This window comes from Typha angustifolia, chromosome 15 (assembly GCF_048772165.1).
Source record: "Typha angustifolia cultivar Huaian chromosome 15, ASM4877216v1, whole genome shotgun sequence".
NCBI classification, from domain to species: Eukaryota; Viridiplantae; Streptophyta; class Magnoliopsida; order Poales; family Typhaceae; genus Typha; species Typha angustifolia.
The window spans coordinates 5,998,337-6,022,020 of NC_133253.1; the positions used below are offsets into that span (position 1 = coordinate 5,998,337).

General features: G+C 36.2%; 3 protein-coding genes across 4 annotated transcripts; 2 read left to right on the forward strand and 1 right to left on the reverse strand.

The window, feature by feature from the left end:
* Nucleotides 1-1,044: 1,044 nt before the first annotated feature.
* Nucleotides 1,045-3,836, reverse strand: LOC140779087 (E3 ubiquitin-protein ligase SINAT2-like). Of its 2 annotated transcripts, none has more exons than XM_073124050.1 (4): nucleotides 3,664-3,836; nucleotides 3,084-3,462; nucleotides 2,123-2,509; nucleotides 1,045-1,582 (listed from the first exon to the last, which is right to left on the reverse strand). In XM_073124050.1, the coding sequence occupies exons 2-4, from the start codon at nucleotides 3,300-3,302 to the stop codon at nucleotides 1,262-1,264; spliced, it is 927 nt and encodes a 308-aa protein (XP_072980151.1). In that variant the 5' UTR covers nucleotides 3,303-3,462; nucleotides 3,664-3,836; the 3' UTR covers nucleotides 1,045-1,261. The 2 variants fall into 2 exon arrangements, with proteins under 2 accessions (XP_072980151.1, XP_072980150.1); XM_073124049.1 differs by having other exon boundaries at nucleotides 3,619-3,836.
* Nucleotides 3,837-7,387: 3,551 nt separating this feature from the next.
* LOC140777330 (cyclin-dependent kinase F-4-like) lies at nucleotides 7,388-18,226 on the forward strand. Its single transcript, XM_073121368.1, has 20 exons — nucleotides 7,388-7,519; nucleotides 10,018-10,408; nucleotides 10,497-10,688; nucleotides 10,785-10,858; nucleotides 10,952-11,012; nucleotides 11,091-11,169; nucleotides 11,487-11,555; nucleotides 11,638-11,727; nucleotides 11,824-11,962; nucleotides 14,061-14,163; nucleotides 14,255-14,307; nucleotides 14,392-14,458; nucleotides 14,799-14,907; nucleotides 16,395-16,460; nucleotides 16,558-16,626; nucleotides 16,706-16,772; nucleotides 16,883-17,002; nucleotides 17,301-17,332; nucleotides 17,417-17,495; nucleotides 17,685-18,226. Exons 5-20 carry the CDS (start codon nucleotides 11,005-11,007, stop codon nucleotides 17,945-17,947), a joined length of 1,413 nt encoding a protein of 470 aa, XP_072977469.1. The 5' UTR covers nucleotides 7,388-7,519; nucleotides 10,018-10,408; nucleotides 10,497-10,688; nucleotides 10,785-10,858; nucleotides 10,952-11,004; the 3' UTR covers nucleotides 17,948-18,226.
* A 1,178-nt stretch (nucleotides 18,227-19,404) lies between these two features.
* LOC140779100 (transcription factor MYB1-like) lies at nucleotides 19,405-22,223 on the forward strand. Its single transcript, XM_073124068.1, has 3 exons — nucleotides 19,405-19,729; nucleotides 20,695-20,824; nucleotides 21,668-22,223. The coding sequence occupies exons 1-3, from the start codon at nucleotides 19,576-19,578 to the stop codon at nucleotides 22,221-22,223; spliced, it is 840 nt and encodes a 279-aa protein (XP_072980169.1). The 5' UTR covers nucleotides 19,405-19,575.
* The last annotated feature ends 1,461 nt before the right edge of the window (nucleotides 22,224-23,684 follow it).

Genomic DNA, 23,684 nt, shown 5'->3' on the forward strand with positions numbered 1-23,684 from the left:
ACCGCTCGTGTACTACTGTTTTAGGCTTTCTATTATATGAAACAATGTGTTAGTTTTGTTGGCCAAACTAAGTTGACATAATGATGTGACGTGGATTGCATGATAGTTAGTAGTTAGTTTAGCGTTAATTATATATTCTAGTAAATGGTTAATTCTTTTTCATCGACAATGGGAGACGCCATGCCTTGTTGTTAAGATTTCAGGCCCACTATATTTGACTCAGAATTTCTTTTTTTGGTTTGCAGCAGTGGCTAAAGGCCGCAAACAGTAGAGACAAATCAGTGGACCGTTAGGCTGGTCATTCTGAACACCTCACTTGGCCAATCAGAGAGGGCGGCGCTTCATTTGCTCCCATTGGAAGTCATGGAAGAGTCTTTGCGATGTTCTCTGTGGACTGCTTACCTCTGCTTATGAGCTGTTATGGTTCATGCATGGACTGCTTACCTCTGCTTATGAGCTGTTATGGTTCATGCATTTGGTCCAAAGGTCACTCCAAATCATTTGATCGAGATTGTAGAGTAAATAAAAGTAAATATTGTAACGAGAAGAATGAGGTGTTCTTTGTTATATGGTTATTCTATGTACCTTGCCAATTAAATATAAGAAAAATATCTATCAGTTTTAGTCATGGTTACATTTTGGAGTTCTTTAAAATTGTCTCTATATATTTTAATCTAAGGGTTAACTTATACTTAGACTTTCTGTTTTTGTTTTACTGTGGCACATATCTCTCAGGAGCTATTAACAATATTTAAAATAATCTCTTTTGGTTAGTTTTTATTACCTTGGAGTTTTTATTCTTGTTTGTCAGAGGGAGAAAGAGTTAGAAACAATGAATTCATCTTTAGACACATCCACAAGTTGCAAGACCATCTTCTTTTCGTAGATTGAGTGCCTTAAAAGAAAATGAATTCCAACATTTAAGAATGGTAGAGAAAAACTTCCATCCGTGTGGAAACTGGAAAGCCCACTTGGACCACAGGGAAGTCCTCCAATTACATCTACTGTTCCTGTCTGTGCCATAGGAAATAAAACCAGCAGCCATTACCAACAAGATTAAATTGTTATTGCCTGAGATTGAATCCATGTTTCTAATATTTCTGAAATCAGCAATAAATTCTATCTCCATATTTAGAAACAGAAGAAAATCTGGATCAACTGATAGCAAAATAGTCGATGTTCTACAAACATTTACCCTGTGCTTCATATTTTTCTTCAAATGAATGACAATGTACCATCATGTTTATGCAAACACTAGATGTCATTCTTCTTTCCAGATTCGTCCGGTCACCCGCAGCTTCAGCTCCTGTCTATTGCCACCAGAGAAGAACAAGGCCATGTTTCTGCAGATGATAAGCCCATCATAGCTGTCTCTTACCTTTCTGTGGCTGTCCCTGATGCTTCTTGGCACTCCCTGCCATGCCAGCTTCCGGCCATTGCCACCTACTTCTAGACTGTAACTGAAGTTCTTTGCTTCAGTGTCTTCACCCATAAACCTCAAGAATGCCATGTAAACTGGAGCAGTCCCCAAAAGAAATGCCTCAAAATGAAGACAGAAGTGCTGCCCAAAACATTTGAAAACCTGCAGGATATTTGCAAAAAAGCAGAAAACTTAAGTAGATCAACAAAGAATATCAAACAAGTATGAGTTTACACCTGATATTGGCTATACTATCCATTTCATCTCATTGTGGTGTTCTAAGAAAGATATAGGCATCAGAATCATTTCTCAGGACGAATGTGTCATCATAGTTCTCCACTGCATGTCAGTGACTTTAGAAAAGATATGCTCGATTGGAAGTCATGATTAATCATAGATGGAAAGCAAATCATGAATTTGTTAATGACCTCGAGTCCTTGACTATAATATGAAAATGAAAAACAACCTGATGATCATTTTTAAACGTTAAAAGAATATGCACAGTTGTAGACTTGCAATACAATCAAATAATGTCAAGAAACACATTACAAGGAACTAAGTGTCCAATCGGCATAAGATAGAACATATCCTCTCTTCATCCTTGTGGAATATCTGGATACCATCTACTCTTCCATAAGAAAGAATATTTTATAAGCAGCACAAAGTGGTAAGTATTAATTGGTTGACAGGGAGAGGGCATACCGTGAGCATCCACGTCGCATTTTCCACCTCGCAGGGTTTAGATTTGACGTAACGGTGGTTAAATGTGCAACCATCATGCATATCCACCTTATGATCATTTCTAAGGTGAGTCACGAGCATTGGAATATCACCTGTGACCAGGCATTCTGAACCTGCATAAGGACAATTATAGGGCCTGCATCTGCAAAGCTGCTCGTGTTTCATTTTTCTGTGATATGGATGTATTTCAGAGCAACCTGCAGCTTGATATTTACATGGAATCTCAAGTGACTCTGCCACTTTCTCAAGAGCTAAGCATCTGATGTTACCCATTTCTTTGTGACAAGTAGGACACTGGTTATCTACCCCAACTTTGCAGCTTGAGCAAAGAGTATGACCATTTGGACACTGCAAAACCAACAAAATAACTTCTTCTTTTTAAGTGTTAATTCAAGAAATATTTATTACATGATAACCAAACTAGATTAGAAAACATCCAAGCAACAGAATTGGGCTAGGTGCCTTGCTTCTGCAGCAATTAAATTATTTTGTGTTTGGTGACACTTGGCTTATATATACTTCAGTGATGACAATGAAAAACCAAAATCGAGGAGAAGAATTCAGAAATAAAGATGGATAAAGTTTTCTTTTAAAAAAAAAAAAATTAAAAGCTGCAAATGTATCTCATTCGTACTACACACACAGTAATAGGCACAGACATACAAGTTAACAGAAAAATACATATACAGGAAGAAGCAAAAGATGTTGCAAATGATCAAATGACATAAAACTTTCATCCTAGCCAGCATGAAGCCATTGCAGATGTTCCCCAAGTAGATTCTATTAAATACAAACGATCGAAAGACATAATGTAGTGCAGCCCAAAGACCAGTTCTTAATCTGATAACCATGCTAAGCATTGAAGCATAAATAGGAAACAGCACTTTACATCTATGTTAAGAAGAGAGAACGAAGGATAAACCTGGTGTATCGGCGGGTACATCGAATTCCTACAGGTCGGACACTTAAGGAGCTCCTGCAGACCACTGAGAGAAGAAAATCCAGCTTTAACACCAGAATCTGTTGAAGCTTTACAGGAAGAGGCTGCATCAAGTCGGAGGTTTGCAAGAGATAACTCATCAGCCCCAGCTTCGGATTCAGGAACTTCAGCTAAACAGTTGTTTCCGGGATCCATCATCATAACTATCTTTCAGATCAAACTACCTAGCCTCAAGCAATCATGTTAATCTCCAGATCTATCTACATACGCCAGTCCTCTGCTCAACTAGAGACATAACGTGCAATTGATTTGGGCACAATACAGGATCTATTGAGCAAGAAATTGACCACAAAAAATTGACCTGAAATTTACCCAAAAGATTAGCTAATTTATGTACAGATTAGAGTATCTTTTCTAAATGTGAACTTGACCACATTCCAGCACCACCAACATTAATAAAGGACTCAAATCGAAGTACATAATAAACGCGAACAGAGAAGAGACAAAAAAATCGAGCCTTTGAGTGGAAATCGAAATCTAGGAGCAGCAAACAAGCCGTCACCCGAGCTAGATCCGAACCAAGAGTTGCGAAATTAGTAGGAAGGAGGGGAGCTCCACGGGGTCTGGAAATTTCTAGGAGAGTGGCGTCCTCAAAGTCATGAGTCTCGCATTCGACTTCGTGTCGTTATCACAAGTCCATTCCCCATTTCCGGAGAGAGCCGGAAACGCGCAAAGAAGAGGTGAAAAAGGGTCGGATCTCGTGAAAATTGTATTCATATCCACTTCACATGAATACAAATATCAGATATGAATTTTCTTTTCTTTTTTCTTTATCTTTTTTTTGTAGGAAAGGTATATTGGCACAAAAATACCTATGATACAAGATACCCGGTGTATCCCTTTACACATAATAGCTGAAATTAAGGAATATTTTAATTTTCAAAGTAATCGGCAATCCCCAAAGATAATGCCAACCAACTTAGCCATACCTAACACCACCTGTAGAAGGAGGAAGAAACTTAGTCGTAGAATTCGTAGTGGCCCAAGAAATGAGTTTAATTTGTAACGTTATGAGAAATATTCAAAAAATGTTTGTCTTCATTCTTTTGTCCTTTTTATAATATTTTGTTTCATATGAATATTAATATACATATCTAAATTATCTTTGTACATCTTTCGGTGAAAAAAAAACTATATCAATAGTATGTTCAAGAGTAGCATTTAAACAAGCTTCAGATAAATTCGGGGACCGATGGGTTTTTAGATGAATTTTTTTTAAGTCTTATTGGTATGAGCTTTATTCTCTTTGCTCAAATTTCTAGAGTAAACATTTGCTACCTACCTTGTAGGGATACACTTTTCTTGCTCTTATTCCCTAAAAATCAAACCCTGCTTAGTTTTTAAGTTTTGCCCTATTTTTGCTGTGTATTGTTTTCAATAGTCTTCTTGCCAAGCTCCTAACTAATATGCTAAACTCCTACTACTTAGCATAATCTCTTATGAGCAATCAACTTTTGTAACTGGCAAGACAATAACATTCTTAGTAAGAACTCATTTACTCGCTTGAGAGGTCCAAGCCTGCCTAGTCGAACATGGTTAAAGCGTTTGATCATGCTTGCAGATTGAGCATTTTGGTTTTTCACTGCGTTAGATTTATTAGAACAAAACTTAGTATTTTTTCCCATAACCTTCTCTTTCCTAATCAATGGATTCCCAACCCTATGGTTTCTAATGATCGTGGCATCCATCAAGGGAATCCCATATCCTTATACTTACTTATCTTATACGCCCAACTTTTTGTCGAGCATCTCCACTAATGTAATGAATCATGGTGTTCTTGAAGGATTATAATTATTCTCAACTATAAATGTTTGCCATTTATTTTGCAAACAATATGTTGTTAATCACAAATGCCACCAATGCAAAATGCTAAGCCACTAATGAGTGCTTTGTTGCTCGTGAATCGATCTCTAACTAATTCATTGATAAGGATAAATTTCATATTTATCTTCCTTCTTAGGATAGTGCAACCCTTGCTAAAAACGTGGCAAAATGGCTCCATATGAGTAAAGAGAGATTTCTCTTCCAATACCTTGACATCTAGATTCAGCTTGGCCGCTCGATGCATTAAGATTTTGCCTTTCTTCATGCTCGTGCCAAATCAAAGCTCATCATTTTATCCATTTTCTCCCTCTCCTCTCACCAAATCCTTTGGGCCACCTTCGTGCCGCTCTTCACTATTATGAAATCAGCAATCTCTTGCTCTTTCTTTGGGAGAAGGGTGACTATTCTAAGGGTCTTCATCTAGTGGGTTGATTTAAAGTTTATCACTTGGTAAGTTTGGCATATATGTTCTTAGGCTTGTTAGTCAAGCTAGTATTGGGCTTTAGGCTACAAAATTGTTGCTAGGCCATTAAGCTTTTGGTTCACTTAATGCAATCAAAATATGGTTCATCTATAGGCAAAGCTTAAGGATTGGACTCATAAATTTGTGTCTTTAAACATATTTGTGACTCACTCTCCATCTTCCAAGTTAGGCTTAATAAATTTATCGGCTACAACATCTCCACTAAGCTCATGTTGGATTCTTAGATCTTTAATATGTTGCTTGTCCTCAAGTTGACCTTCATTAATATCTCCACGCCAGTGCTTAATAAAAAAAGTCAACTAGCTTAGTTATACCAAGCTTGACACCTAAATCATCTTGACTTATTCTTCGAACCTCCTTAGTTGAGGCTACCTAATGCCCTTGTCTGCTCTTATTCCTTTAACTCATGAGTGTGGACGAATCCATCCCCGGGATCTCGTCCTCTAATACGATATATAATTTTCTTTTCTCTCCCTTTCCCACCCTCTCATTGGCTCCCAAAATTAAAAAATTCATTTGGAAAGTGTTCTAAGGCAGGTCCTCTTCTTGTATGTGGTTGTAATCCATAGGGCTTACACTTTCTCTCTTTGTTTGCATTGCCATTGGTCTCTAGATGACCACATTTTGCTTCACTACTCTTTAGCTTCTAAATTTTGTTGACTTATTCAATCTACTATTTATGTGACTTTGCTTCACCTCTCTACCTAGTGCCAAGGTGCATGGACCCTTGAAGGTTAACTCCTTGGATCACGCTACTCTCCTTTCTTCTTTACTATCTTATTATGTATATTGTTTGGTACCTCTTGAAAAGCCGCAATGTGCTTTCCTTCCGGGGTGCTTAGGACTCAACGATTGCAAAATATCCTCCATCGGTTTCTCCTCACTACTCAGGACTTATATAATTTTTGTTTACTTGTGCATCCTTTTATTTCCTTAGCTCCGATACCCATTTCTCGAACTCAAGTATGAATTACCCCTCCCATGAACTATGTCAAAATCAACGTCGATGACTTGTTCTTCGATGATCCTACAACAATGGGCGGCGGCTTTATTTGTCACAACCATCTCGATGATTTTCTCTTAGCTAAATTCTCCATTTCCCTCATGCCTCCCTTTTCCATATTGTAGCAGATAATATGCTCTAATCAATCCATCCGCTATGCCAACAACCTCTATGCTTCGACTCACTTACCTTGCAAATTGCATCAATGGTATTAGTCACTCTCATTTGGTGATCTCTGATATATTTATTATTTTTGCCTCCTCAAAATTTGATTTTCTTTTTTTCTTTTTGTACTGAGAAATTGCACATTAGATTGAATCTAATTTTGAGAATTGGATTCGTTTTAATCAGAGGAGATTTAAAAAGATTCGCATTAGCTGTCAAAGATGGTTCCACACGGACACTGGCAAAAGAATGTTTCCTTATTCATCAATAATACCTTATCCCAAACATTCGCATATAAACTTTATACGAATCACAACCAGTTGTCGAAAAATCCATCATAAGCTCCATAAAGTATTAAATTATCCGCGATAATTGCTGTTCTCAAGGAAACGCCTCGCGTCAGACTTTCCCACGAGCTTATCCGCACCCGCTTGCGGGTATTAAATAATACCCAGAACCGAAAGTTCTGAGGAAGGTGCAGCAATCGTTTATGTAGCATATCACTACGACTCCTACTTGGCGTTTCTTAACTGGCTGTTGAAGCGTAATATCCTGTTCGGAGAATAAAGTTTGTACAGTCAAAGATGGATACGATCGGAATTCTTGCAGAAAAATCCAAGTCCGAGTCCGATAAGGCGAACCAATTTAAACCGCTGATATGCTCGATGACATCACATGCAATTTGTGGGCGAGTTAATAATACAAGTACCGGCGGAACATTGTACCGAGGATCTGAACTATATAAACAGGAGCTCCTCGGCTGTAGATTATACCGGTCCTTTGTTTAATATCCGTCTTGTTTTTGGTCACCGCTTCGGCCCTGGAGTCGGTCTGCGATTGCGGCGGCGGGAGGCGAGGGAGGTTATGCCCCAAGGCATTCAGGTATCGATCGGATCTCCCGATCTCGTCTTTAGTTCTATAGATCTTGTCAAGCCCGGGGTGCGGATCTGTTTCTAGGGTTTTTTTTCGTGCTTGACTAGTGGATTTCGATGTATGTAGATCCTAGGGCTTGGACGATGAGGGGTTTGTGGTTTTATTCTGCGGTCTGGTATTAAGTAGTTTGGATGTATAGAAATTTGATGTGATTCATTGATATCTCTAGGCTTTTGTGATCTGATTGCTGGATCGGTAGTTACAGGTTGGTGAATCGCCTATTTTTAATTGAGTTGTTTAGGTAATTGAAGATTGGCTCGAGAAGATTTCTCTACGCCTTCTACGGGAAGACGATAATTGGTTTAGAAAAGAAATAGGATGCCTTGAGAAAGAACGTTCCGAGCTGATTGCAGGGATTCACAAGATTGAATCAGGATAGTTTTATTTCTAAAGCTTGTTGGTTTTCATCGTAGAATTGGGGGCTGCAAAGCATATATAGTATTTATTTGGCCAAGTTTAGATGCCAAGCTATAGGTATTCTTAGTGGAAGTATCATATGTTAAAGGTTTCCAGATGACGCTTTTTCCAGGACCCAGTTGGACTAGTATAGCTTGTCATTCACTTATTAGAAATTTAGAATTACACCAATTCACTAATTTAGCATGTCAACATGGCATGCTCTGTTAAAGCCGTTAATTTGTTGACTAAAAGCAAATAGTCGCCATGCATTACTAAATACAAATTCTTAGTGAATAGATGAACCTAAACTAGGATAGGCCAATGTGATATTAAGTGTGCTTCTTAATGTGCATCTTTTAGAATATTTTACACTTTGTTGTTTGGTTGTTCTTTTAAGAATTAGTTTCTTCTGATTATCCTTGGCACACATGATCTTTTCTTTTGTGCAAAAAAATCATGGAAACGAATTGGAAAGTCCATCTTGAAATGTACTTTTGGTGCTGTTTCACCTTATTATTCATACCACTAATAAACTCATGAGTTGCTGTGACGCCATACACAGAAAGAGAAGATGACGATTTGATGTTTTTAATCGTAGCGATAATTTTGTTTTGTATTGCATTTCTCTAATTTTGGCAATCTGAAATGCCGGAGTATACAATTGTTGCAAGTTTTATGAGCGACATCTTTTTCGCTGGAATGTATAAGTCCTCTTGCTAGATTTGGGCATTTGGCACGCGATCCTTTGGTCGTCATGTGGCCATCTATTTTTCATTCTCAATTGTGTCCTTTGGATGTTCTACTAGATTTGTTTTTGGCTTCCCAAACTATTTACCTTGCATAATATTTTGAACTATGTTGAATTCTAACCGGAAATGTATTCAGTAAAGATCAATTTAGAACTCCTTTGAACATTATACAGCTTCCAGTGAAATTCTTGTAATGTGGTTTAGATTAAAAACCGGATAGTTAGAGGCCAGTGGTTGTCTTAGTCGAATGAGCTTTGTTTTAGATCACAGAGGCCTGTATTTGCTTTCATTTGCCTCTTATTTTCCTTTGGGTTCATTATAATCATTCGTAGAGCTTAAAATGGGGATAACCTACCCAAAACTTTCCTGGGCTAGAAGCTCAAAAGTTAATATGCAATATATTCTTGATCCTCACCCTACCTTGTGGAATGTTCTAAAAAGCGTGTGTTGAGTATGTAGCGGGCTAGTGGCTAAGGGGTTTCATGGCATGAGGTGGATGGCTGGTGACATGGACTGAGGGTTTCACACAAAGATTTTACAAATATATTTTCTTAAACTATCTAGCCAATATATAATCAAGTAAAAAGGATAAAATTTGACAAATTATCAGCATTCAACACATAATAGATTTAATCAATATATTGTGTAAAAATTTGGAAACATTACTAATACCATTGGAATGAAGTTTCTACAATTTTGAAAATAAACCTGTAAATATACTTTTTTTTTTCTTTTGTATCTCAGTCAAAAGAAAATGGAAAAAGAATAAAAAAGAATTGTTGACTGTAGGAAAGTTTTGCAGTCATCTACACCTTGAGTGCAAGAATTTCTGATTAGTTACCATTACTGAGATAAGCTTATATTCCAATTACAAATTTCAAAGAATTTTATTATCACAAAGATAAGAAATTCAGAGAAAAATCTGTCGAGTATAGATTTGTTTTTAATTAGCAGACACTATTGATTTTTTTACTAAGATTCAAGAGAGTACAAATTGAGAAAATGGGGAGAACAATTTAGTTTCTATTGGTGGCGCTTAAAGTAGTAAAATGAGCTGCATTTAGTCCGACATGGCAGGTTGCTACCCGTTCAGACAGCTGCCATAATTCCAAAATGCTTTTCCAACTCGCATGGCTGTAACATTACGCTTAAACCATGGTGACCACTATGTTTTTTTTAGACACTGATCCTGGGCTAGAGGCATTTAGTATGTAATTCTTTTTATTTTCTCACGGAAGGTTCATTTCTAAGCATAATGATCATCTGGAGGTAACGTGACCTTCATTTACTTTTGGCCAGGTTACACTCTTGTGTCCCCTCACAAGGTTAAAGTCCGCATACAGAATATGGAGCAAAAGCTGTTCTGGTCAAGTTGCTTTCACTGCCGAGTCTTGCTTCTTCAGGAAGTTCTTGGATGGCGTTTTTTCGTTTGCAGAGACTTTCTTCTCAGCTCATTTGTTAACTGCACCTAGAGCCAAGCTGCTGTTTAATGACCATCATAAGCAACCCTGATGCGGTTTTTTCCTGAAGTTGGTGTTGAATTTATAAGCCAGTCTTACCAGCCAACTAAACATGTCTTAGTGAACATGTTCAGCTCTTGCTCTTATTATGCTTCAGCAACTTTTGTTCTTGTACTGCCAGGAGTTCGTTTGAAGTCTCAAGAGCTTGTCATCAAAGAATAATTTTGTCGGTATGGTCTTAACCCATGTATTTCTGTTATAGTGACACTTAATTGTTTTGCATGCTAAGGTAATTTGTATTTTTTTTTTGTAATACAGGTTTTAGTTTTTCCAGATTAATCTGTCCTCATCTTTCATCCTAGCTGTTAGACTTTCCCTTGCTGTGAGTTCATTCTGTGCTTTAATAATATAAGCATCGGTCCTGTTGCTTTTCAAGTCTGAACAATTTAAGTGTTTAAAGTTTCTCTGGTACAAGCTCAAATGGAGGGATTTAAGTAACATCTGTATTAGGTATGTTATAGTTCATTTTCTCGTCATCTCTCTCTTGCCAAGAATTGCTAATTTTTTCCCCGCATTTTATAATGATAATAAGTTGTTGATGTTCAGATATCCATACTTCAGAATTCGTCAGAAGATAAGGCTTTCATATGCATCTAGAAGATTGAGATTGTGCTTACTTCGTATGAAGCTTTCCCAGTATTTCTAATATTCGAGAAGTTTTATCTTACCGACGATATGCTTATGTTGAAATGTAAGATATATCTTGGATATAGGCATCCTCGATCTTAAATATAAGTCTATTTGCGCACCTTCAGCAGCAGAAAATATGGACAGGTGAAAACCTCCCTTCTCAATTTTTCATTGGTTTTGGACAATCTAGATAGTCTGAATACTACTAATCCCTTGTAACAGGTACAAGGTAATTAAGGAAGTTGGTGATGGAACATTTGGGAGTGTTTGGCGAGCAATAAGTAAACAAAGTGGTGAAACTGTATGTATTTTCTACAAGGGTTGAGTAAAACTTTTTAGTAATTATGAATCATGAGTTGTGTTAAATTTTAGAACCAATTTATACATATACACATACATGCGTATGTATGTGTATTGGAGTTGTAAGTACATTCAGCTGTATCATTGCTGCTTCAAGAGCTGATTGTAGGTGATAGGAGAACACATTAGAGGCACCTATTGTTGTTGCATTATTGACAACTAAAGTAATTTGATGTCCCTAATAACTCACTCCGACATTCTTTTGATGTCTAGCACATTTTATTACCTTTATTCACTGTAATTTGCCATTGTTTACAGGTCGCAATAAAGAAAATGAAGAAAAAGTATTATTCATGGGAAGAGTGCATTAATCTTCGTGAAGTGAAGGTAATTTGATGATAAAATTTTATTCTAGAAATTTCCTCTGTTATTTTCTTTCTCAAAGATTTTTTTTTTTGGGACTTTCCAGTCTTTGCGGAGGATGAACCATCCGAACATTGTGAAGCTCAAGGAAGTCATAAGAGAGAATGACATGCTATTCTTTGTATTTGAGTATATGGTATGTTACTCTGGTAGTTTATCAATCATGTGAGTCTGTTGAAAGGCTGGATGAAAATTGATGCCAAAATTCTGTAATGCCTTTTTCTGATGTCAGGAATGCAATCTTTATCAGCTAATGAAAAACAGGGGCAAACCTTTCTCAGAAGTTGAAGTCAGGAATTTGTGCTTTCAAATATTCCAAGCTTTGGTTTACATGCATCAACGTGGTTATTTTCACCGTGACTTAAAGCCTGGTACCTCTTTGGCCTGCTAATATTGCTTGGTTTGTTTTGCATGCATGAGGTTAGCTGCATAGTTTCAAACTCTAGTTAGTGTGGTCCCTTATTCTACTTATTTCTAGTGTGTTGCCTGATATGTTGGAATTGAGACATCTATTTTCTAAAGCTTCTTGTTGAAATTCTTTAGAACATGCTTCTCTCCTTCTTGATCTTTTCTATGATGGTGGGTTTATTCTAATTTTCATGATAAGATACTCATGGCTAATCACATGTTCACATCTCCAATTTAGGCTCTCCCTAATAAGGCTGAAGTCATAAGATTCCACCTATGCATTCTTATATTCTTGTGGGTTATGTCATGAGCATCAATGAGATAGATGTTTTAAATATTTTATCTTGGACAACAGTTTGTATGCTAGAATTTAAGCACTTTACTTGGGGTTTAGTGAAGCAGTAGTTTTTATTTATTGTTGAATGCATTTTACCACATAAGAAACTTCCTCTTGTGATGGGCAAGTACTTATGGAAAAATTTGGAAAATTGTGGTTAGGCAGTATCCCTTTTCCAGATAACTGTTTGGTTCTGAATGTTGAACACTATTTTATGTGTCATTTTAACTTAAATTTGTGTGTTGTGCATTGGGGCAACAACAAACTTGATTGGTTTAGTAATTATTTGCATATCGTGTCCCTTGTATTTATGCATATTCTAGTTAGAAGGTTAAACCTCTACTATACATGGTCCTGTTGAATATTAGTTAGGAAGAGAATTGGTGCATTACTCTCAAGGAAGTAACGCTGCCTGCCCCATTAAGGTTGTTAGAGGAAGTTTGAAAAGATAACCGCATCAATTCCCTTGCTACTTAGGAAGTGTAACATTCTTGTTGAGACACATTATTCATAGACCAAAGTGGAGAATTTATCACTAGTGGTTCCACTATCTCTAGATCAAATATCGCAAAGGTTTGGCCTTTGGGTGATCCTCTGTAAACATAAAGTATTAGTTTTATTAAGAAAACCTCCTATAGATTAGCCTTTGTGAAAATATTGAGGTTAATTTCAAATTTTCAACTTAAATGAAGTAAGCAATATTGAGTATTTAATCCAACTCATGTTTTTGGCCTTTTGCCAATTCTTTTGTAGTACAACATCCTCAAAATATGGAGGTGAATTATCAATGGACATATGGGTGAAGGCAAGTGAGTGTTGAAATAGAATGAAGAGTAAGGCAATAGTCCTTGGGCTTGAAAAGATGATACACGAACTAGTTGGCTTGAACATGTCCTCTAGGGTGGGAAAGAGTTTGACTCCCTCCAAGATGGCCTCCATCTAAGGGTGAAAACGGATCCGGTTTGGATCGGATAGTGCTCAAACCACACCCGAATCCATATTTTGGGTCCGGGTACGGATTTGGATATAAATATTAGATGGATAACAAAATTTAAAACCATATTTTAACTAAATGGATACGGATAATTTTTGGGTACAGTTCAAATAATTTTTGGATAGAGGATCGAATCTTAATCAGTTCTGAATTAAATTTTAAATGAATTATGATATTTTTCTGAAGATAATTAACACAAAATATTAAGAGTTAAAATAAAAAATTTCATGTCAAATACATACAAATTTAGCAAAATCAATCTCTAGAAACAATATAGAACACATTATTAGTAATAATATCAATATTCATTATTTAAATAAGCAAACTAAAAATTATAAATTATTCGAAATTATGCAGTTAAACTGATATGCTAATATTTGTATTCGTATCCGAAAAATATCAAAATTTGTATCTAGTTTTTTTTTCTTAATTCTTACCTGTATTAGAATCTTTATCCGGGTCGGGTAGAAATTTTTTATCCGGATTCGATCTGAATCTGTTCGGAGTTCACCCGATTCATTTTCAGTCCTACTTCCATCTCCATGTTTTGTCTGTTTGGAGTTAATCCGACCCATTTTCAGGCCTACTTCCATCTCCATGTTTTGTTTTCATTGGATATAGTAGAGTAGTATCACTACAGCATCTTCAGAATTACATCAGTTGCTTTATTCATTTTCCAGCCTAAATTTGCTAAAGAATTGCTGTTGTAAACTTGTGATCTCCTTTGCAGAAAATTTATTAGCTACTAAGGACATTATTAAGATAGCAGACTTTGGCCTTGCTCGGGAGATTTCTTCAGAACCACCTTACACAGAATATGTCTCGACTCGCTGGTGGGCTCAGAATTCTGTGGTTTTTTTTGCTTTGACGTAGTGCTGTTTGATTCTTTATCTTATTTTATGCCAATATATGCAAATGTTGTAGGTACCGTGCTCCTGAAGTTTTGCTGCAATCTCCTCTTTATAACTCAGCAGTTGGTGAGTGGAGAAAGCTTTACAGTTTTAGGAGTACGTAATTATTTATTATTTCATATGCTTACATGTAATCCTTTTTGACATTAGATATGTGGGCAATGGGTGCTATAATTGCTGAGCTTTTCACTCTCCGTCCTCTTTTTCCTGGCTCAAGGTATTACTTAATGATGTTTTTATTTCAAATGGGCATGTGTGGAAATTCTGGAGAACCTTTTTTTTCCCTATAAAAACACTAGCCATAATATCTCAATCTATAGGAGATTTTATAAATTCTAGTATTGATTCCAGCTATGTGATTTTGGAGCTAAAATTCCTTTGCTTTTTTCTGTTAATGCATCTTGTGACATCTAATTTCTAAATGCTATGTTTTGTTATATCACTGGCAGCTGTTTACTGCTTGTCCTCTTTTTCTTTTTCTAATTTTTTTTCATCTCTGCTAATTCCATCTAATCCGTTGCAAATCATATAGCTTATATGCTCTTGTAATTACACAGTGAAGCAGATGAGATTTACAAAATATGCAGTATTATTGGTACTCCCAATAAGAACACATGGGCTGAAGGATTACAACTTGCAGATGCCATGAACTTTCAGTTACCGCAGGTCTAGTTTGGCTTTATTTATTACTGTTGATAAACTGTTTTTGTCTATTTTCTACTGACATATTGTCCATTTAGTGAAAATGCTAGTACTCACGGTAATTGCTGTCGTGCAACTTATGAAAATTCTTTGATAATTTAGATGTCCAAATTTCCATATCTACTATTTTAATCAATTGCTTTTGATTGTCAGTATATATGCATATTGATCATGCTGCTTTTGAAAGTGTGATCTCTTAAGATGCCAAAGATGTTTATCAATGTTATGCGGCCTTCCCAAAGTAAAGAAAATGAACTCTTAGGAAGAGCAGAGTATTGAGTGGTGTTGTAATCTTAATAAGTTTTGACATCAAGAATCACATCTGTGGTGCATTTTGATATTTGAAAAGAGGCTATAGATACTAGGAGCAGAGGTGTGGTATCCTCCAGTAACATCAAAATCTCTATTTCTTGGCTTCTCTTTTACAAGATAAACATAAAACAAACTAGACAGTACCTTCTCTAAAATAATATATGAATATTCCTCTTTACATAGTACTCTTACTGCCTATCTTACTTATGAATAATTGGACAAAAGTACCATTATGCCATTTTTTGCAGCTCCTCTATCATCTTAAACCTTTTGTTGACATTCGAATAGGAGTGTTTCCTCCCTAATTGAAATGGTGTGTTTTCTTAAAATGAAACATCTCAGTATCGATTATTGCTTGATGTGATGCATAAAAATGCCCAAGAGGAGGTTGGATTACTTTTGTATGGCTGGGCGACATATAAAAAGAGAATTATGATCAAATCTAGTAGGGAAGATGATGATTTTTAATGCTTAAGACATGCTGATTTGAAGCTCAGGTGGTCAGGTAGATAGAAGCTGTTGAGATTATTCATGAAATAGGTGTTGATGAAATTCATTTTAAGAATTAGTGACAAATGCCTGGCACATGTCAAATATAATTATGCTAATTCTTCTCTGCAGTTGTTAGCGTGCATCAGATTTTTGGGTAATTGTAGTTTCCTTCCAATAAATTGGCATACTTTTTTAAAATTTTCTGTTCAAAATTAGCAGATTAGATCAGATTGGGTTCCATTGTGAAACCAAAAACCCGAAACCATACATGATCCATTAAGTCATTTACCATCTTAGTTGAGACTACAGTGTCAGACTCATCCAATATGTTCACATGTTCTCCACACATGTTTTTTAAGTCATAAAGCCAACTAAGGTGAAAAAAAAAGTTAAAATCTATGAAGTTTTTACTTTTAATGGAAGAATAGTAAGAAGACTGGCCTATCTACATGAACTGTCTGAGAATGAGTGCGTTTTGATCTTTCTGTTACAAGAAGCAGAAAGATCTTGTAGAACCCATTTTGAAATTTCATACTCAGTCAGCCATCTGCATAAAATATGCATTGAATTTCATTTCCTTTTTTTTTTTGTCTTTGGATTCCCCTTTGAACTAAAATCTGTGTGAAATTCTTTTCTTATAATTACAGTTTTCAAGTATCCATCTTTCAACTCTAATTCCATCAGCCAGTGATGATGCAATCAACCTTATTTCGGTAATCCCACATCTGAAAGTATTTGATTTCTTACCAGATTGTGTTTTCACTTGTGATGAGCATTATATTTTTTAAAGCTGATATATCGACATTTCAGTCACTCTGTTCCTGGGATCCCAGTAGAAGACCTACAGCAGCACAGGCCCTTCAACATTCCTTTTTTCAGGTGCTATATCTGATGTCTTCATTATGATACATGCTAATAATTGTTGTGATGCTGATTCTATTTGTCCATTATATGGCAGTCATGCTATTATGTTCCACCATCACTTCGTTTCAGACCAACTGGAACTACAGCAACTCCACCATCCGGTTTGTTCTCTTCCCAAGGACCTATACCCGCTTTCTAGTATTTTCTTCATATATATGCATTAACTGGATGGTTGAGTGAATTAATTCTCTTTTAATGTTTGAACTTTTAGTTGGGATGAAAGGAGCTTTGGAGGAGAAGAGTATTAGAAGATGTTCTATTGGGGCTTTATCCAGCACCAAACCGGCAAACCAATTCTCATCTTCAAATATAAATGCTTCTTCCAGAGCAGGTGCCCCTATCGCAGTATTTAGAATTACCATTTAAACTATGCCCAATGGCACTCTTTTTTTTTTTTTTTTCTGGAGAGCCCTTATATCAATTATTATGTCCATATTTGGCATCTGTAATCCAGTTCTTCTTTAATGTATTCTTTATTGCATATAAGTATATACCATTCGAACGACTTCTCTCACTGTAATTATTATGTCCATATTTGGTATCTGTAATCCAGTTATTATTTAATGTATTATTTTTTGCATGCAAGTATTATACCATTCTAACAACTTCTCTCACTCTAATTATCACAGGAGTGCAACGGAAGCTGGAGATGGATCATAAGGTGAACAGATATTTGCCGATGCCCTAAGTTTTGCTATTTCCGACTTATTGATGCTCATCCTGATCATATTGTTTCAAATTATAGGACTTGGAGTACAACCAGAAATCGACCACAAATTATCTGAGACAATCTAGGTGCCAACCGGCAGCAAGAAACAACGGCGGTAAGCATATTATGTAATGTTTTCTAGATGTTGTAATGTTCTTGTATGTCCTGGGGGTTAACCATTAATAACAATATATTTTGTGGATTAGGTTTGTAGCTGCTGTCTGCTTTTAGATCCTAGATTTAATTGTACACAGGATGAATGTTTTTAGCTTGACGGGAATCATTGCCATGTATTTCCTTGCAGGGCATCACCATTTGGTTAAGGGCTCTCGAGTGGTCTCAGATGCGGCTGAGAAGTTGTCTCAGCTGACTGTGAACAACTCAAACAGGCTTCCAGATATGGCTGAGAAGCTAGTGAACGTGAAGGTGAGCAATGGTGGTCACTTTGTGAAGCACTCACCAACTGTTCTAAAGGCAGAGGGATGGCATAAACACACTGATTTTCTTGATCGTCCTTATGAAATCCCATATGTGAGAAGCTTCTATCCCAGGAAAGTTGTCAGCTGAAGATACTAGTCCCATTTGTTTCAGGACTTTGCTCGACGATGTTAGGTTGTCTTCCAACAGTTGTGTGAAAACTGTTAAGTGACATTGTGTTACTGTCTTTATACATACTGTGACAAATAAATGGTTTGCCTTATCTTTATGTGAGTTCTGTTAATCGTAAACCTAGTGTTGTATATGTTCACTTCCTGCATATTCTATAGTTGTTAAAATGGTGGGCGTTGTTGGGCCCCTTGTTTTGAGGAGTTCGATGCGACATCCCACGTCTCTTTTCTCTCTAAAGGCCTTTCTGTGTACTTGCGTGCCTCTCAATTGGTGCTTAGTATTCCTTTTAATCAGTTTTGCAGGATGTTTTGAGTTTGTAGTAATTGGGTGAGAGAATTATCTGCTAAAGAAACATTCCTGTTGCAGATAAAGATTCTTTGCAACAGTCCTTTCTTATAATTTGTGTATATGTGTGGAGTCTCCAGATTCAATATCTCAAGTGTTTTCTGAAAGATGCATAAAACCTTCTACTAGTCCACTCACTAACTTTGGGGTTAAAGTAAATCAAGTGCTAAATTACTTCTTGCACCTCGAGGTTACTGTTTAGATTTTCTCTCAGAGAAATTTCTTGTAATAAATCTCCTCTTGTTCCTCAATCTTAGGAAAATGCGGCGTAATTTTGTCTTTGATAATGTCAGAAAATTGAAGCCAAACACTTGCAGTAGTCCATTTTGGTTCATAAATCATATTTGATGATTGAAAGAGGTCAACATACATATAATTCAAGTACACGCTAGGTATGCATGTAATTTGAAGTTGAACTGATCCAACAATCATCTAATTCTTATATGTAAAGCAATTTGATATTATGTGGGAATGAACCGGAGCACCTCTCTTGGCATACAACCTGGGAGAAAGCAGTTGAAAGTTTAGCGTAGCATAATGCTTGATAAGAGTAACGAAGTAGGCCTCAAAATTTCAAAAGAGAATCACCAGCAATTCCAAAAACAATAATGCGTACAGTATATATGATGGATCAATAACTTTTCCAGGAAAGGCAGTAAATCCTATGTCTTACATGAGATAAATCAACATTTACCATCTCAAGAGATGAGCACATTCCGGAAATTTGATTTAGACGGTAGAAATTCTCTGATGCACTTGGTGGAACATGGAAGAGCCATCCCAGCTAGGTAGTGCCTACTGTGCCAAACTTCCCAAACTACATACTCTAAACAGTTAACAGTAGAAGTTACACACCTTCCTCTTAAATTCTTTGATGTTTTGGTGGGCTTCTCTGTGGTTGCTGAGTTTCTCCATATGGAAGTTAAATAGAAAACTTGGACCCTTAGTGATGTTGATAGAGGAAGATGCTTAAGTTGGGCAGACCATCTCTAGATGCTTGCAGAACAACAAAATAACGTTCCTTTTGTCTTCTTTGCAATTGTGTCAAAAAGGGAAATTCCTGCATTTGGATTCTATAGCTACGTTACATGTACAAAGAGTAATATTAGTTAAGTCATCCTACAGAAGACAATGTGGGGACTGAAAAGAGCTGTCATGCAGTTGGTAATGAATGTTTTAGAGATATATAAGAATGAAGCTCACTTCTACTACCCCGCTGAACTGGGCTTTGCTTCATAGAGATGAAGGAGAGAAATAGAGAGAAGATGGTGATGAAGGAATGCTGCCTCGGTGGGCTCAACAAAGGAGCTTGGACAAGTCATGAAGACAAGTTGCTGTCAGACTATATCACAGCTCATGGCCTAGGGAGATGGCGAAGTGTACCTGCGAATGCTGGTAAATATACAAGTGTTATTTTAAAATAGCAATCAATAAGATATGCCAAATGAATCTGTAAATTATAAAGAGGGAGATAGTACGGTGAATCTACAAGCAAGATATTAGATGCAGAATACAGAAGGTAGAACATGCATAATTAGTAGTTATAAGTCAACTGTGAGGAGCTGCAGTGTTTCAATTAATAGGTATACTCAAACACTGAAACTGGATTTTCACAACTTCCCTTCCATATCTAGAGATTCTAACTCCTTGATCTCCTTGTATAAAATGGCATGGAACTAGGGACCAATACAATGTATAGATTGACTCACAAGACTGAAAGTGTATCAAACATAAAGAGAGGAGAAATATAAATTAGCAAGTACTTTGTGCTAAAATATAAAATATAAAAAATATTATTTTTTAACAGCTTAAGTTTTTAGAATAGTTGATGAATTAATATGTTATCAGAGACTATACGAGTGCCCGTTGCACTGTGTACCAATATCGAATGGTGCATCTTGATATCTCTTTCCTCTCTTAGCCTCTCTCTATTTCTTTGCAACCTACTCCTTTACAAGTTGCTCTGCTCTTCTTGCCACCTCTCAATTCCTACCCTGCTACTCTTATTCGTTCATCACATTCACTCCCTCATGTGTGCAGCTACCAAGAGAAACAAGCATATCTGCGCAGCTTAGGTTTCTTATTTGATTATGGTATCTTAAGGCATGGCAGATACAGCAAGGCTTTTTTACAAATATTACTCTGTAATATTTATGTGTATAAAGAGAAATAAAGAAAGTAATGAATGTTTGCTTTCCAACATCCATTTGAATGTGAATCCTTCTCAGTAAGGATTACAAGGTTAGTCATGGTAAGCTTATAACCTCAAACATAGCAAACGAAAATATTCTTCTGAAGAACATAATCCTTAGAGAACAGTAAAGAAAATCTGCTGACAGTCTAATCAATTCAACTTTCAGGATTAAATAGGTGTGGCAAGAGTTGCAGGTTGCGATGGTTGAACTATTTAAGGCCAGACATCAAGAGGGGTAATATCACAAAAGAAGAAGAAGACCTGATTGTTAGGCTCCATAATCTACTTGGAAATAGGTACCTTTTACTGTCTTCAACATTTTGACCCTTTGTCTTTATTTTTGTGAATGTTGTAGACTACTAAAATGTCAATCTACACTTGCATGCTTGCATAACTAATAAGTTCACAACATCCAAACCAAGTAGCATTTTCATTCTTATAGCTAAAAGAAAATGAGATATTGTACAATGAACTCAAAGATAAAAGAAAGATGTGGATCAAGTTGGCTGCTAAATAATAATTTTTGGGGAAATACATAGAAGGTTAGTGTTGCACACTTCAAAGATTATGTTTTTATGTCTAAAAAATTTCGGTCTTAGGTTAAATTATATCAAAGAAGAAGTTAAAATGTGATACCCTATTTCTAATATAATATCCAGGGTATCAGCCAATCTAATACTCTCAGTAAATAATGTAATGTAACAAACATAGCATGCCATCAGTTGAATTCTTTGCTTTTCTAACAATTTTGCATCATATGGACCTGAAGACATCTGTCACAACATTGTTGTGTTATATAGATAGATAAAGCTAAAGTGACAAAACATGAAGATGACTGGAATTCATATGGGCAGAATGGAAAGACAATGGTGTGCCCATCAAATAATGCACAGGGAAAACCTTGGCACCTTGTAGAATGATTAGCACATTAGCCTAAGGAAGACAATACAGCTGCACCTATTCAGGAGTATAAGATATTAAGAATGATAAACTGTATCTAAGTAATTGAATTAATCTCATGAAATAAGACTTTTTAGTACATTAAATGCTAAGATAAATGGCATCAGGATTCTCATCAATCAGTTGTTATAATTATGCATTTGTGTACTCTCAATCCGTATTATTTTCTCTCGGCGCAGATGGTCCTTAATAGCAGGAAGATTACCGGGGCGAACGGACAATGAAATAAAAAACTACTGGAATACATATCTTAGGAAGAAAGTCTTAGGAAGTCTTTCAGAATCTTCGTCAAAGGATAAGAAAGTACAGCCTCAAATTAGAATGGAGAGCAGAGGAAGCTCAGAAAATGTTATCCGCACCAAAGTTGTACGGTGCACCAGATCTGTCTTTGCTGATCAAGTTCCTGACTGTGCCACATCGCCATTTAGTCACAACTTCCATTCAGGCTTTGACAGGCATGGTTTAGATCCTAATACAACAAACAAAAACATTGGTGGTTCTTTTAGTACGGAGATTATGCAAAACTCATTATTCCCTCAAGCTGCAAATGATAGTTTTTATGTGAGTAATGATAGCTTCCATATCAATGGTGGAGTTGCTACTTCCTTTGATGAGAGTAGTAATATTACTGAGATTTGCAATCGTGAGATTGAAGAGCATGAGGGCCTATGCCCTCTAATTGATAACGATGTATGGGTTTCCTTAGTTCTTTCTGAGAAGATATATAACTGTTAAGATTGATCTTCTGTTTTCATAGTATAGGTCCTCGAAAAAGTAAGCAATAATCACACTACTACATCTCTCTTGAATTTACTTTTCATCATTTCAAAATTTTCTTCAGAAATTACATAATGTTTCTCTTCAGTGACCCATGTACGTTCCCCTACTACATCTAGCATGAACTTTAGCTACCAAACTATATAATAAGATAAAATATGGGTATGGTTAAAATATCAAGACCTGACAGCACTGATACTTGTGCAAATGGAGAATTTGCAAACAAAATTACAAAATAAAAAAAGAAAAAAAGAAAACGAAAAGAAAAGCATGTCTGTCATTACCTCCCAAGCGCCAAGGGAAGGACTGAGGACTCTTTCAAGTGCATTCTCTGGGCAAGAAGGCAAGTTCTGTACAAGTAAATATTTTAACTAAATTATACTGATTACTAGATAGAGGAATTTTATTCAGATACATAATTTCTTTCTACTTTTATGTACTAGTGGCAAGCAAAGGATGCTTCATTGACTATCGGCTGCATGAAAGGATGTGAATCGAGCATTCTTGTGGGCAAAGAATGTGGGCTATATTTCAGATGACACTAACCAGCTTCAAGACAGAGCAATGTTTTCCTTTCCAATAGAGTCAAAGTCATCTTACGATTTATGCACCCAGGGATGCATACATCTCTAATTTTAATTGTAGAGTGTTTTCCTTAGAGCTTCAGTCCATTAGTAACTCATAAACTGCAGATATGAATTTAAAACTATAAGTATAATCTTCTGAACAAGTCAGTGCAAGATATGTCAGAGGGCAGCAAACATGAGGGTTGGTTCCACTTAGGATGTTATCTAGATAGACAAGAAGATGGGATGGAATCACACAAAATCAACTTCAGAATCAGCACTATCATGATGAAGCACATTAATAACGAGGACTGTGGCACAGATGATCATCCAAAGGACCAGGACGTTAGATTGAAGACATTCATGTGTTTCATAATTAATATTTCTATATAATATTTGCAACTAATAAATGTCCGAATTTGCACATACACACAAATACACATATATATGCAACCTGTATATACTGGAAGAACAATCATAAACATGGGGCACACTAGAGAGTTTATACATAGCGTAAAATTACACTTAGAAGTCAGAATTTCCAAATCCAAAGCATTTGATGCCTGCTATGTATATAAAAGGCTTAGATATGAAAAAAAGATTAACAGGCTTTAGACTTCTTGAAAGTGATGAGATGAATTCATACAGTGATTTCCAGCAAGAGATGACAACAACAATAACAAAGTCTCGTGAAACTGAGAGCCTATAACTTCAATCAGCTAGACAAGACATTTTCCACTATTCAATTAATTAGAAATTTAGAGTAAAATTGAGAGAGCATAACCAAACTCCGAGGACATTGCATAAATGCACTATAAATTCGACAAAAGAAATCTTAACTATGCGGTTTTAT

What these genes read in the sequence shown, in the direction of transcription:
- LOC140779100 (XM_073124068.1), top strand. Translation starts at nt 19,576, where the DNA reads ATGAAGGAGAGAAATAGAGAGAAGATGGTGATGAAGGAATGCTGCCTC. An exon ending in AAGTGTACCTGCGAATGCTG is followed by an intron (nt 19,730 to 20,694) that starts GTAAATATACAA and finishes TTCAACTTTCAG; the next exon opens with GATTAAATAGGTGTGGCAAG. An exon ending in CATAATCTACTTGGAAATAG is followed by an intron (nt 20,825 to 21,667) that starts GTACCTTTTACT and finishes CTCTCGGCGCAG; the next exon opens with ATGGTCCTTAATAGCAGGAA.
- LOC140779087 (XM_073124050.1), bottom strand. Translation starts at nt 3,302, where the DNA reads ATGATGATGGATCCCGGAAACAACTGTTTAGCTGAAGTTCCTGAATCC. An exon ending in TGTACCCGCCGATACACCAG is followed by an intron (nt 2,510 to 3,083) that starts GTTTATCCTTCG and finishes TTGGTTTTGCAG; the next exon opens with TGTCCAAATGGTCATACTCT. An exon ending in ATGCGACGTGGATGCTCACG is followed by an intron (nt 1,583 to 2,122) that starts GTATGCCCTCTC and finishes AATATCCTGCAG; the next exon opens with GTTTTCAAATGTTTTGGGCA.
- LOC140777330 (XM_073121368.1), top strand. An exon ending in TCTTTGTATTTGAGTATATG is followed by an intron (nt 11,728 to 11,823) that starts GTATGTTACTCT and finishes TTCTGATGTCAG; the next exon opens with GAATGCAATCTTTATCAGCT. An exon ending in GAATATGTCTCGACTCGCTG is followed by an intron (nt 14,164 to 14,254) that starts GTGGGCTCAGAA and finishes CAAATGTTGTAG; the next exon opens with GTACCGTGCTCCTGAAGTTT.